Source organism: Ceratotherium simum, chromosome 34 (assembly GCF_057802395.1).
Source record: "Ceratotherium simum simum isolate JZ-2026a chromosome 34, ASM5780239v1, whole genome shotgun sequence".
NCBI classification, from domain to species: domain Eukaryota; kingdom Metazoa; phylum Chordata; class Mammalia; order Perissodactyla; family Rhinocerotidae; genus Ceratotherium; species Ceratotherium simum.
This window is the reverse complement of record NC_141933.1, coordinates 13,787,205-13,802,676: the sequence shown is the minus strand read 5'-3', so window position 1 is coordinate 13,802,676 and position 15,472 is coordinate 13,787,205. Positions and strand designations below refer to the sequence as shown.

The following is a 15,472-nucleotide window of genomic DNA, read 5'->3' as shown; positions in this document are numbered from 1 at the left end:
AAACATTAGCAAATTACAAAGCAAGGAATAAAAATGACAAATCATCATCAAGTAAAGCTTATTCCAGAAATTCAAAGAGAAATATTAATGCAATTCAGTGAAATAACAGATTAAGAGAAGAAACAATGGGATTATCTCAATGATGCAGAAAATATTCAATACAATTCAACTCACATCCTTGGGGAACAAAGCACCTAAAAGCCAGGAACTGAAGAAAAAGTATTATCCTGATAAAGAATACCAACAAGAACAACATAGCAAACATTATACCTAATGATTAACATTAAAATAATTTCCATTACCACCCGTTATACACATTGATGCCCACTATCACAACTAATATTAATATGTATGCTTGAATTCATTTACAATTTGAAAAGATTAGAAAAAAATGAGAAAGTATAGAAATTTTGGAAGGCTGGAGAAAAAACGTCACTATTCTCAGATATTGAGATGATATACCCAAAATAATATATGGGAATTCCCTGAATGATTATTGAAAATAATAAAGGAATTCAACTAGGTGGTCACATACAAAATCAAATTACATACATCATTGGTTTCCTGTAAATCACCAATATCCACGGAGAAAATGTAATAGAGCTATTTCAGGTAATATGAAAAACTACATATCATGAAATAAAGTCCTTATTTAAACATGCACACATGCAGAAGTGCTTCTAGGAAACATCCACTTAACCACATGTCAGGACTCACATGTCAGGAAAGGAAGGGAAAGGCTCAGTACCAAAAATAGATAAAAAGGAGGAAACCAGAGAATTGAATACTCCTCCATCACTGAAAGGGTTTACAGGAAAAATATCCACCAACCAGCAAAGAAGATAGCAGTAAAACTTGTCTACCTCAGCCTGGGCTTTGATCAGAGTAAAGATAATCTCTTTTGAGAATTCAAAAGCCTTGACACAAGTTTGGGATTCAAGTTTGTAATACCTACGTGTAACGGAAAGCCCCAAAGTGAAAAATTATCCCTATGATGTCTGAAAACAATGAATATTAGCCCTCTCTGAAGGAATGCACACTGATGCCAAGCCTTCCAAGATTTCCACACAAATAGCTGAGCAAATTCGTAATTCGAAATAACAAAATGCACGCAGAAACAAGCCATTATTAGCAAGAATCGAAAAAGGCAACTAAAACACAATCAGACTCTCAAGGACCTTGAATACTGGAATAATCAGATATGGCATATAATATGAATGTGAAAGCTAAAAGAAAAAATTTAAGGGAGACACTTTAAAAACATGAGCAAGAAAGAAGGTAATAAAAGAAAAAAAAAAGTAGATTTGTAAAAAGAACAAAAGAGAACTTCTAGAAATGAAAACTATAATGAACTGAAGAAATGACCTGAAATGGATCACATATAGACAAAGAGAGAGAATACATGAAAAAGGAAGTTAGGGGACATGGAGAAGAAAAATAACAAATTTAATAAATAATATATCTGACATGAGCTCCAGAAGGAAAAAGTAATAAGAACGAGGAAGAGGCACTATTTTATGACACATAACTGAGAAATTTCCACAATTGACGAAAAATAAAAATTCTCAAATTCACCAGATATCATGAGAGAAAACATAAAAAATAATCCACATATAGTCACACTGTAGCAAAACTACAAACTTTCATAAGCTAACAACAAACTGTGAGAAAAAGAAATTAAGAAAACAATCCCATTTACAATTGCATCAAAAGAATAATTTACCAAGGAAGAAATTTAACCAAGAAGGTGAAAGATCTGTTCACTGAAAACAATAAGACATTGACGAAATAAATTGCAGAAGATACAAATAAACGGAAAGATATTCCATGCATATGGATTGGAAAAATTAATATTTTAAAATGTCCATATTACCCAAAGAGATCTACAGATTCAAAGCAATCCCTATCAAAATACTAAAGGTATTTTTCACAGAAATAGAAAAAACAATCCTAAAATTTGTGTAGTACCACAAAAGACCCCTAATAGCGAAAGCAATCCTGAGAAAGAAAAACAAAGCTGGAGGCATAACAAACTATTTTAGAATTTCAAACTATACACTACAAAGCTATAGTAATCAAAACAGTATGATACTGGCATAAAAACAGACATATAGACAAATATAACAGATTCAAGAGCCCAGAAATAAACCTATGCATACACAGTCAATTAGTTTATGACCAAAAAGCCAAGAATATACAACAGGGAAAGGATAGGTCTCTTCAATAAATGATACTGGTAAAACTACATAACCGCATGCATAATAATGAAATGAGACCCATTTTACACAACTCACAATAATTGACTTGAAATGGATTAAAGATTTAAACGTAAGACCTGAAACCATAAAACTCCTAGAAGGAAAAATAGGGGAAAATCTCCTTGACATCGGTCTTGGCAATATTTTATGGATATGACACCAAAAGCACAAGGAACAAAAGCAAAAATTAATAAATGGGACTACATCCAACTAAAAAGCTTCTGTACAGCAAAAGAAACAATCAACAAATGAAAAGACAACCTACAGAATAGGAGAAAATACTTGCAAATCATACATCAGATAAGAGGTTGATATCCAAAATACATAAAGGACTCATACAACTCAATAGCAAAAAAACAATCAGATTTAAATATGGGCAGAGGAACTGAATAGACATTTCTTCAAACAAGACATACAAATGACCCACAGGTACATGAAAAGGTGCTCAACATCACTAAGCATCAGAGAAATGCAAATCAAAACCACAGTGAGTTATCAATTCACACCTGTTAGAACAGCTATCATCAAAAGACAAGAGACAACAAGTGTTGGCGAGGATGTGGAGCTAAAGAAAGCCTTGTCCACTGTTGATAAAAATATAAACTGGTACAGCCACTATGAAAAACAGCATAGAGGTCCCTGATATTAAAAATAGGACTACCAGAAGATCCAGCAATGCCATCTCTGAATATATACCCAAAGAAAATGAAATTAAGATCTTGAAGAGGTATCAGCACTCCCATGTTTATTGCAGCATTATTCACAATATCCAAGATATGAAAACAATCTAAGTGTCCATCAACAGATGAATGGATAAAAAAGATTTGGTATATAGATATATAATGAATATCATCAGTTGTAAAAAAAAAAAAAAAATCCTGCCATTTGCGACAACACGGATGGACCATGAGGGCATTATGCTTTGTGAAACAAGACAGACAAAGACAAATACTGTATGATGTCATAAATACATGGAATCTAAAAATCTGAACTCATAGAAACAGAGTAGAACGAAAGGTGGTTGCCAGGTGCTGGGAGTGGGAGAAATGGGGAAATGTTGGTCAAAGGGTACAAACTCCCTGTTATAAGATGAATGTTTTGGGGATCTAATGTACAGCATGGTGATTATAGGTAACAATATTGTAGCAATACCTGAAAGTTGCTGAGAGAGTTAATCTTAAATGATCTCATCACAAAAAAGTATTGTGAATTATGTGAGGTGATGAAGTTGTTAGCTAACACTAAGATGATAATCATGTGGCAATATATAAATATATCGAATCAACACATTATGTACTTTAAACATACAGAATGACATGTGTCAATTATATCTCAATAAAGCTGGGGAGAAAAAGAATTACCAATTTCAAACACACAATCTGTCTCATGCAGTTTTTAATCTGTATAGACTAGTTTAATGTACTAAAAAAAATGTAAAAGCAACTAAATCCAAACCCATAAGCATTCTGCAAACAATGGAAGTGCATTCTACATAAGATCAAAACCTTCAATAAGTTGGATTAATCTTAAATAATACTGTAATTTTGTAGACAGCTTTAATAACGTACTTATCTAGCTGTATCCAATTGGAGAGATTCCATTTGAGTAGAGTGTTGGAAAACAGGAAAAAAAGTGCATTCCCCAAACATTATGTAACTCACGTTTCTGTACATGTGGAGACTTAAAGCAACATCATGACACTCTAACCGTTCTGCGTATAATTAGAAACTATACTGGTAGCAAGGGATTTGAGGTCCAGTTCTCTTCTAGTTTTTTGGCAATCTACTTGAAACTCATTTGTATATAGTGTCCTCTAAGCCTTACCAAGCCATGAATATTGGACCCTCTTAGTCTCTTGGGAACAGCATTTGGCGTGTTTTAACAAAGTTCTGATTGAGCTATGAATAAGCAGATAGATTTCCTCTCCTGCCTCTTAATAATTAAACAGCAATCAAAATGTGTTCATCTCTGTGTGTATGTGTGTTTACAACTGTGCTTGTCTCAGTAACTTCTTAATAACTCCCACTGAAACTTCATCACCCACAGCAGAATCAGGCACTGACTTCCACTTCCTTGTCCCATATTATTCACTTTGCAATTCTTATACTAAGCCTGAGGATGAGGGATTTAAGCATAAGACAGGGACACAGCAGAAGTTCATAAAGATGTGATTCTCTGAATCCGCCCTTACTCTCCTGAAAGGGGAATAAAGACACTAAGATATTTAGTCTCCAAAAGGCTCTACCTTCAAGAACAGAATTTTCAAGAATTAACGTCACCAGTGTTCTGTTCTGCTCTGTACCTAATAACACACAATTTGAAGTTGGAGTTTCAGGATCAAAGGAATTAGGTAAAGACATTAAACGTTTAGCTACTGTTAAGGTTATGCACAGTGAAAATGAGATGTCGTTATGAATTATGTATAAATAGTTTGACTTTGATATTTTCCAGGTATATTAAATGCATCAGAGCAAAGATGATCTTCTCAGTGACAGAAACAACAAAGTTGGGTGTTAACTATTGGGAAGGGAAATGATGTGTTAAGAGGAATTGAGCAATGTGGTCCATTCAGTGTGAGAGAAGGCATCCTGCATTTGTTGTGATCCTTTGAGTTGCCTATTGGTGAGGCAGCCTCAGACTAAGGCCCATGTAAGTCGGGTTTCCAGAGCCCTTTTCTGCCAAATGCTTATCTTCAGACAGACTTTATCAAACATTCTTGTTATACAAAATTACCCTATACATGTACGATTAAAGGGGAAAAAAAACCACTGTTTCTTCCATCCTATTTTCATCCCTTTAGCCAAACATAGATTCACAATATATTCCATGAGAAAAACAAGAATAACATTCAGACTTTCTAAAGGATGGTGGTGAAAATTAAATAAATCAACTTTTCATAACTCTTCACAAAGAGTAAACACTTAATAAATAGTAGCTGTTTTTACTGTTAGAAATCATATCTCCTTTCTTATTTCTTAACCCGTCCATGTCTACCTCAACTTTTCTCTTAGGACATTTCAGATTTTATCATTATGTTCATCAATTTGTACAAATCGTCCACTTCTAATAGGCTGCAAACACTTTGACATTGTGGTCCAAATTATCTATATACGTTTGAACATTGCAATGTGTTCACTAGCTTGTATAAGGTAAAACAAATAATAATCATAAAATTTCCTAAGAATGACCCATAACAGCCTATAAAAAAACAGACATTTTTCTAGTGATACCAGCATCTCTCCCTGCTGTGGGATCACTCCACTCTCTTAGCTTTGATCCACAAAGGAAAAGGGGCAGAGGAGAATGTGCTTGATGCAGTATGGACCACCTCTCAGAAGAGGGTCACTATCTTGATTGTCTCCCGCATACTCAAGCAAGGATCACATCACTTATGCAAGGTGAATAAGCTCTAGGGAAGTACTGTACAACGTTGTTGCTATACTGTATTGTGCACTTAAAAATTTGTTAAGGAGTAGCTCTCGTGTTTAAGTGTTTTATCACAATAAAAGAAATTAATGATATTCTTTGAGATTTGGTTTGGATTCAAATATTGTTTCAATCTGTTTCTCAATAATAAATTTTATATATTGTAAAATAATTATTAAGCAAATAATCTTATTAGTATAAACTAATCACAATAATGAGTTGCCCACCTGGAATAATCTGCAATTTTAAGCAATTTGACATAAAACAGCCAAGAGCAGGGAAAGTGACTCATGACACAGCAACATTGCAATAAGAAACAGAATGACATCATTTCTTTTCCAAGACAAGACCCTCTTGAAGTCAACAAGGTATTTGCTAATATGAATATTAAACTTGTAGACTATGAGTCTACGATGGCTGGAACCATGTCTCACCTATGTTTGTATTTAATACTTCAGACAGTTCCTGACATTCAATATATTTGGGAGAAATAATAATAAAGCTTAGAAACTAAAATAAATTAATTACATAAAATATGCAATGTAAACGTAACTAAACACAAATGCTTATTCTTTTCAAAAATAGTTTTATAGGAAAAGAATTATTGAATGACCTTGCATGTGATAATTTGATTTGATCAAAAAATTGATTGTAGTCTTAAAAATTTGGACAGCTCAACAAACTGCAAACACCACAGCCACATGAGGAACATTCTGAATTGCATTCTTAGTGCTTAGGAAGAAAACAAAAGAAATAATCAAGTATTTTCATATGAAGTAGCTAGAAACAAGAGAGAAAGAAGATGACTCAATGAGTGGAAAAACTGCACCAGGGTAAAAGAATTCATTTTCCTTGGCCTAACCCAGAATCAAGAGCTGCACTTGGTCTTATTTCTTTTCCTACTTTGGGTGTATGTGACAACTCTGCTGAGAAACCTCCTCATCATGCTCACTGTGACCTGTGAGTCTCGCCTTCATACGTCTATGTATTTTTTGCTCAGGAATTTATCTATTGCCGATATCTGCTTTTCCTCCATCACAGCTCCCAAGGTTCTGGTGGACCTTCTGTCAAGGAGAAAGACCATCTCCTTCAATGGCTGCTTCACTCAGATATTTTTCTTCCACCTTGTTGGAGGGGTGGATGCATGTTCTTTATCAGTGATGGCATTAGATCGGTATGTGGCCATCTCCAAGCCCCTGCACTATGTGACAATGATGAGTAGGGGGCGATGCACTGCCCTCATTGTGGCCTCCTGGGTAGGGGGCATTGTCCACTCCTCATGCAGATATCCTTGCTGGTGCCCCTCCCCTTCTGTGGACCCAATGTTCTTGACACCTTCTACTGTGATGTCCCCCAGGTCCTCAAACACGCCTGCACAGATATTTTTGTGCTTGAACTGTTAATGATTTCTAATAGCGGACTGCTCACCATGCTGTGGTTTATCTTCCTGCTTGTGTCCTACACAGTCATCCTAATGATGCTGAGGTCTCAGGCAGGGGAGGGCAGGAGGAAAGCCATCTCCACCTGCACCTCACACATCACTGTGGTCACCCTGCACTTTGTGCCCTGCATCTACGTCTATGCCCGGCCCTTCACTGCCCTCCCCATGGACAGAGCTGTCTCCATCACCTTCACTGTCATCATCCCTGTTCTGAACCCCTTGATCTACACCCTGAGGAACCAGGAGATGAAGTCAGCCATGAGGAAACTGAAGAGAAGATTAGTGCATCCTGACAAGGTATAGACTAGTCGCACACTCCTTCTCACCACCTTTGAAAATGTTTGTCCATCAAATAAACCACATTGACTAAAGGATTTCTAAATAATTTTGATATTTCTACTAAGATACTCATGACTTTCAAAGATTCTGATCAGCATGCAGTAATAATGTAAAAAGATGCGTTTGATGTTACAAAAGAAAGTAGAGAAATCAAATTGTTAGCTGGAGAGGTGGATATTGCCTTTGCAATATATCCTTGGAAGAAATAAAGAAAACAGAATCGAAATACTCTCAGACAGTTTTATCACATTGGAACTGTTGTGGGGTTTTTTTTCACGCCTATTGTGGTATAATTAACAAATAAAAAGAGCATGTGTTTAAGATGTACAACTTGATGTTTTGATATACGTAAAAATGACTTAAGGTTGGATCTCTCTCTGTTATTTCTTACAACTGCATGGGAATCTACGATTGTCTAAATAAAATTATCCATAAGAAAAAGCAAAACAATATATACTCAGACATTCCACTACATTCCTGTTACCAGGAAGGGAGCTGAAACACATATTAGAAAATAATAATTAGAAGTATAAAATTAATAATTAGAAAATACTGAAGCATGGGCATTGGATTCTAAATGATCTTTCATGAAGTAATCACATTTTAATGAAGGAAACACATCTAAATTAAGAAGTTCCTCATCTGATTCTATTATGTGAATAAATTAAATACCTATTACCTGAAGATTTTTCCATCTAAAGCCCACACTCCAGTGGTTGAGGCAGGTGCTTTGAAGTTAGCACAGCTTGAGTTAGAATATGGACCTCACCACCTGTGAGTTCTGTGACCTCATGCTTGATCCTAACCCTGACCTTCCTCTGAACCCCAGGCCCGCTGGCCACCCCTCCTCTGCTTTCCCTCAGCACGTTGAGCTTAGCTCGAGCACAGCACTCAGGACCCAGTTTCCAATTCCCTGTCCTTCTTCTTCCTATCTCCCCCAGCAGGACTCTGCTTTAGTTATTGTTTTCCCTGCACCTGGCACATCAAGTAGAACATAGAAAACACTCATAGAAATTGTTGAATTAAAAAACTCAGTGAATGAATATCACCTCTCACTCATTTCTACTCCTCAAATCATTGGAAAATATGGCTTAGAAAACAATTGAATCATTATTATTCTCTGTTAAGAAGACTCCCCCAAAATCACAGAAACCTATGAAGCTGCTTCAGAGAATGCATATACATTCAAAAAGGTTTTCAGAGAGTGGAAAACACGATTTGATATATTGCCATGGCTTTTATTTGTTTACTTATTATGTTATTTACAGCTGCTGGGAGTTGTTTTCTTCCTCTCATTTCTGGTGGTAGATTCTAGATCTTAAAATTTTGGGACTAGAAAAATGTTCATTTTCGAATGAGTAGATATCTCAGTCCACAAATCAGACATGCAGAGGTCCTGAGGTGGGGATGTGCCCAGAGTATCCAGAAAACAGCAAGGAAGCCCCTGTCAGTAGAGGAGGAAACGAGTAGGAGAGAGGCAGTAGTGGAGGGCAGAGAGATAATGAGGCCATGGGACCAGGTCTTCAGGTCCTTTTAGACAATTGTTAGGTTTTTGACTTTCACATGAAATAAGATGGGATGCATTTGGAGGGCTTTAAAGAGCAGAATAGTGATGCATGTTTTCACAGAATTGCAGGGGCTACTGTTACGAATAGGCTTAAGAGGAATAAGGGCAAAAACAGGGAGACCAATTAAGAGCCTCCTGCTATAGTCCATGAAAGAAATAATGAAGACATAATTTAGGGTAGTAATGGTGGAGGTGGCGAGAATTTTTAAAACTTTGAAGGTTGAGCAAGTGAGAATTGCTGATGGATCCAGTGTGGACTTCCTGGCTACATGTGTATCCTGTGAGAACTCCATCATCCACTTTGTCCATCAGCCTATGGAGAGCTCCTTCACTCTCGCCTCCATAACCCCTTCAGGTCCAATGGCTCCTTCCAACATCTGTGTGTCACACTTCAGGAATCACCCTGCATGGGTGAAACTGCCTAAGGAAGTTGTTCAGATCTCTATGAAGAGACATTTCCCAATAGAAAAGCTACTAAGAGGACACATCAGGGGTAAGGTGAAATTCTGACTAAATCAACCTCACAGGATTCTTGCTGAAGGTAGCCCAGGGTGATCAGATACCACTTGGGTGATGGTGGAGGGTGAGGAAGGAACAAATTCCATATCGAGAATGATCAACATGGAGATTTGGGCATTCTGGCTACACTGACTTAGCAGGATTTTTGCTAAAATTGCACAATGCAGAGACAGCACAGAGGTTCAAATGTCAAGGCATAGTTGAAAAGTTCAGAGAAGGATGACTAGAGTTTGGTCAAGGAGAGAATCTTTGTCACTGCTAGAAAATTTTAGACTCTAGACAAAATGTGTGTTCCTTAGCATATGTGCCTGAGTCTTATCTTAATTACTCCCACTGAAACCACCTCACCATCAGCAGAATTTTTCCACAGCCACATCCAACTGTATTCCCTCTGATAATTCTCACATTAGTTCTGGGATTAAGGAATTGGTAAAACTGATGGAGCACTGTGAATCAGTGTGGAAGAGCCAAGAAAATATAACTCCCTGAGTCTGCCCTTATCCACATGAAGAAAGAAGAGAAGCCACTGAAATCACTGAACTTCAAAGGGGTACTTAACAGAATTTTCTGAAGATAATGATTCCCAAGTTTTGTGTGAACGTCATTTAAGATGTTGGAGAAGAAGGTTGGAGATTTTAGGTAAGAAATATACCTCTATGTGATTATGAATACCTATGGTGTCTGGGTGTCTATGCACAAGAGTGAGAAAACAAGAGTGAGAAAAATTGAAACCTAAATGTAATTGTTAATATTCATAAATACACTTTGACGAAAAATAATGTAATAAATACACAAGATGCTGTGTTCCAGGGTGAACCTTCAGCAGAAGACAGCACAGCTAAGAAAGACAAACAAGGAGGATATTATAAAATACAGTTATAGAAAGGAGTTCAGTTCGGGAATTGGGGAAAAGGCGGCCCTTTTTGCCTGGGATTCCTTGAATCGCACAAAGAAAATACGTTTCTTGGGCTTGTTTTCTGCAGATGGATCTCCTCAGACTGAAATCTACAGAGGTATTTTTTATGCCAAATTTAAAACAAGAGAGAAAATAAAATAATTCAAAACTTCAAAAAAGTTGAAAGAATAGTACAATGAACACCTACATTCCCTTCCTTAGATTTACCAAAAAATAAAAACTGTGCAGCAATGATTTTCTTTCCTATCTTTCCATGGCTATATGTTTGCATCCTTTCTTTCCAGCCAAACTTCCCACTCATAAGAAACTTTTGTATATTCAAGTAGTCCCCTAAAGCCAGACTTCCCTTTCTCTCCATTCCCATAGGTCCCAAACATAAATGCCACCTCCTGCATGTAGGTTTCTCTGAGCCTCTTAGTGAGAAATCCTCCTTTTCTGACACACAGCTCATCTGTCTTTACAGGGTCCCCAACACTCCCATATTACTATTAGATTTCAATTCTTTTTGCACTGGTTATGGATTGTATTCCTTTCTCTCAATAACCTAGAACTCTGCCAATTTTCTTTTTATGTTTGCTAAATGATTAGGTGGATTAAAAATAGCAGAAAGATGGAGCGGAAAGTAGAGAATGGTGTCTGAATTACCAAAGGTAGTTTGTGAACATGGGACCTATTCCTGTCTGACAAACAGACCTGACATGGGGTCTGAGGTACTGTCTACCTTCTACCTTCCTGTTCAGACCATTGTCTATTACTTACTTCCTAAGGAAGGCTTTCATAACTAGTTTGTACCTCCTCAATATCTCCAGCAACTATATGGAGTTGATGTTTTCTGGGGATCATTTCCTCTCTTTAAACTCGTCAGAATTGATAGCACAGCTACCATTTCCTTCAACAGGCTCCATTTCCTGATGACCCTCCAGTGTTAAGGTTACACAACATAGTACTAATCATAATAGATAACCAGCCATGTATGCTGAGACTCTGCATATCTTAATTCGCCTAATCCTCATGACTTCCCTGGGATGTGGGTATTATTATAATCCTCATTCCATAGACGAAGAAGTGGAGACTCCAAGAGGTCTGTCATTCACTGAAATCACACAGTGACAAAGCCAGGACTTGAGCCCAGATGGCTCTCACTGCAGAGACCATGCACTGGATTCTCTGGTCTGCTAAGACGATGTCAGATAAGAAGCCAAACCAAGCAAGCCAGGGCTCTTCTGACTATCATACACTGTCACCACCCTCTGGGCCACTCTCATGGAAGCTGAAAGAAAAATATCTCATATTTCCCCTAAAATAGTTTGTCCTGATGAAGTTGTTTAGAAATACATGTTCTGGGGCCAGCCCGGTGGCATAAGCGGTTGGCTTCAGCGCCGTGGGGTTCACAGATTCGGATAGTGGGTGCGCACCGAAGCACTGCTAGTCAAGCCATGCTGTAGTGGTGTCCCATATAAAGTAGAGGAAGATGGGCACAGATGTTAGCTCAGGGCCAATCTTCCTCAGCAAAAAAAAAAAAAAAAGGAGGAGGATTGGTATCGGATGTTAGCTCAGGAGTGATCTTCCTCACAAAAAGAAAAAAAAAATACATGTTCTGGGAAATGTACACTTCCTCTAAAATAGTGTCAGTACATTTAAAGAATCTGTGTGTCTCTGACAGTTACTAACCCGGACTGTTTCTTTAAGGTGACACATGTATAAACACAGGCATTATTGATTAGGCAATGCTCTAAGTATTGATGCATTGGCATAGATTTATTCATTTAATCCTCACAAAAATCACATGAGGGAGTTGCTATGGTTTCCAAATGCTGATGCAGAGACTGAGGCCAAAGGGGTAAAGTACCTTCTCCTGTAGCATAACCAGTAAGTGCCCAGCTGGGACTTGAACAGGCTGTGTGATGCCAGAGGCCTCCAGGTATCTGCCTGTATGCTATGATACCTCTTGGGAGCTTTTTAAATTTTCCTTGTTAAGTAGACTTTGGACAAAAATGCACACAGAGGAAAGAACACTTGAAAGGAAAGTGAGCTAGGTGAAAAGAAATGCCTTTATTTGAACTGGAAAACAAATCCAAAATGTGGGAGACAGTGGACTATCACCTTTCTTTTGATTCTGACTATGGTAAGAAAAAGGAGATAAACTGCAAGAAAGAAATTAAGTTCCATTTCAAGGATTCACAAAAAAAAAAAACAAAAGAATTCAAAAGCAATAAGATTATATTGTAAGCGTATGTTTAAGATATTTAAAACTAACAAAATTTTTCAAATGTGGTTGCACCATTCTACATTCCCACTAGAGTTCCAATTCCCCTATATTTTTCTTGACTCTTGATATATCCATCTTCTTTATTTTAGCCATTCTAATAGGTGGGTACCAGTCTTCTACGGCTTTCATTTACATTTCCCCAGCGATCATTGATGTTGAGCATCTATTCAAGTGCGTTTTTGCTATCCCTATATCTTCCTGTTGAAGTGTCTGTGCAACCATTTGTCCCATTTTTTTTAATTGGATTGTTTGTTTGCTTATTGAATTTTAACAGTTAAGGCCATTCCACTCCTAGGTACTTACCCAAGAGAAATGAAAACATATGTCCACACAAAGACCTGGACCTGAATGTTCACAGCAGCTTTGTGTGTAAAAACCCAAAACTAGAAACAACCCAAATTTTCATCAACAAGAGAATGAATAAAAAAATGTTGCACATCCATACAGTAAAAAGGAATAAAATACTGGTACACACAAAAGCATAGACTTATTTTGTGAGTGAGAGAAGCTAGAGAAAAAGAGAGTATGCATAGTAGGATTCCAATTATAGATAATTCTAGAAAATTAAAACTAATGGATAGTGACAGAAAGCAGATCAGTGGTTGCCTGAAGAAGGAGGGCAGAAAGGACGTATTACAAAAGGTCATAAGGAACTTTTGGGGTGATGGATATGTTTACTCTCTTAAACATACTGATGATGTCATGTGTGTACGCTTATGTCAAAACTTACAAGTGTACACTTCAAATACATGAGTCCATTGTATGTCAATGATAGCACAATTAAAAAGTAACTTTTAAGAAATTAATTTGACCAATGAACAGAAGAGAAGCTCTGAGTTGCCACTTTTCTTTCATAGCTAAGGGATTATTCAACATCCAGGACTTTTGGTACCTAAAGTAGTTTGAAGCAAAGACAGACACAAAGAAATCCCCTTAAGGAAGAATAGAACAATAAAGAAGAATTTCATGGCTTTAAAATTTTCTAATTTTTCATTGCATTAAATCTATGACTTAAAAAAGGGAGGAGTGCTTCTGTGGAATTCAGTCCAAAGAGAACCATTTCCTTTTTCTTTTTTTTTTTTTTAATTGTGGTAACATTCGTTTATAACATTGTATAAATTGCAGGTGTACATCATTATACCTCTATTTCTGCATAGGTTACATCATATTCACCACCCAAAGACTAATTGCAATCCATCACCACACACATGTACCTAGTCATCCCTTTCGCCCTGCTCCCTCCCCGCTTCCCCTTGGTAACCACCCATCCAATCTCAGAGAGAACCATTTTGCAGATAGGGGTTCTTAAACCTTTTAAATGGAGCACCTAGTTTGGGGGAAAAGAAAAGAAAAACCACACTCCTGTGAAACCTGAAAGGACCCCAGTCATACCATAGGCACTGCCTTTTCCACACACCAAACTGCCTCCATTTTTATATCCCTCCTGCCACAACAGTCCATCTCTGAAAGTATAACATCTAGGTCTTCATCTTGGACACATAGAACTTGTATGCTAAGAACACAATTTTTATGCATTTTCTAAAATACTTATCATTTACAGATGAAAGAATAATTAAAGGCATGCTTGTGTAATAACATGTCATTTTGGACATGTTACCAATAAACTCAGAACAGCTCTTCATGTGGTGATAACACCTCACTAGTCTTCAGACCTAATACCTGACTCTGTAAACCTGAATCTATTAAGGGAGAGTAAACTCTTTCTGAAATAACACTTTTAATTTTTTCCAAGCTACACAAAATAGAAGAAACATGATTCAATGGAGTCAGGAAATGGCACCAGGATAAAAGAATTTATATTTCTGGGACTTACTCAGTCCCAAGACCTGAGCTTGGTCTTATTTCTTCTTTTGTGTTTTGTGTACATGACAACTCTACTGGGAAACCTCCTCATCATGGTCACTGTGACCTGTGAGTCTCGCCTTCATACACCCATGTACTTTCTGCTTCGCAATCTATCAGTCCTTGACATCTGCTTCTCCTCCATCACTGCTCCCAAGGTCCTAGTAGACCTTCTGTCAAAGATAAAGACCATATCCTATTCAAGCTGCATGACACAGATGTTTTTCTTCCACCTCCTCGGTGGAGCAGATATTTTTTCTCTCTCAGTGATGGCCTTTGATCGCTACATAGCCATCTCCAAGCCCCTGCGCTATGTGACCATCATGAGTAGGGGACGAAGTTCTGCTCTCATTGTGGCTTCCTGGGTGGGGGGCTTAATCCACTCCATCGTGCAGATTTCCCTATTGCTGCCCCTCCCATTCTGTGGACCCAACGTTCTTGACACCTTCTACTGTGATGTCCCCCAGGTCCTCAAACTTGCCTGTACAGACACTTTTGCTCTAGAGATCCTGATGATTTCCAACAATGGCTTAGTCACTACCTTGTGGTTTATCTTTCTGCTTGTGTCCTACACAGTCATCCTAATGATGCTGAAGTCTCAGGCAGGGGAGGGCAGGAGGAAAACCATCTCCACCTGCACCTCACACATCACTGTGGTCACCCTGCACTTTGTGCCCTGCATCTATGTCTACGCCCGGCCTTTCACTGCCCTCCCCACAGATAAGGCCATCTCTGTCACCTTCACTGTCATTTCCCCTCTGATGAACCCGTTGATCTACACTCTGAGGAACCAGGAAATGAAGTCAGCCATGAGGAGACTGAAGAGAAGACCATGCCTTCTGTGATGGAATAGAGTAAGAGTCTCCAACCTCTT

The 15,472-nt window shown here is 37.7% G+C and overlaps 1 protein-coding gene and 1 pseudogene across 1 annotated transcript; both read left to right on the top strand.

Annotated features, from left to right (window-relative positions):
- Nucleotides 1-5,974: 5,974 nt before the first annotated feature.
- LOC147912582 (olfactory receptor 4D10-like) lies at nucleotides 5,975-7,428 on the top strand (annotated as a pseudogene).
- A 7,088-nt stretch (nucleotides 7,429-14,516) lies between these two features.
- LOC101404315 (olfactory receptor 4D11) lies at nucleotides 14,517-15,451 on the top strand. Its single transcript, XM_004437416.3, is given in 2 exon segments — nucleotides 14,517-15,426; nucleotides 15,429-15,451. Coding segments are annotated over 2 exon segments (933 nt in total).
- The last annotated feature ends 21 nt before the right edge of the window (nucleotides 15,452-15,472 follow it).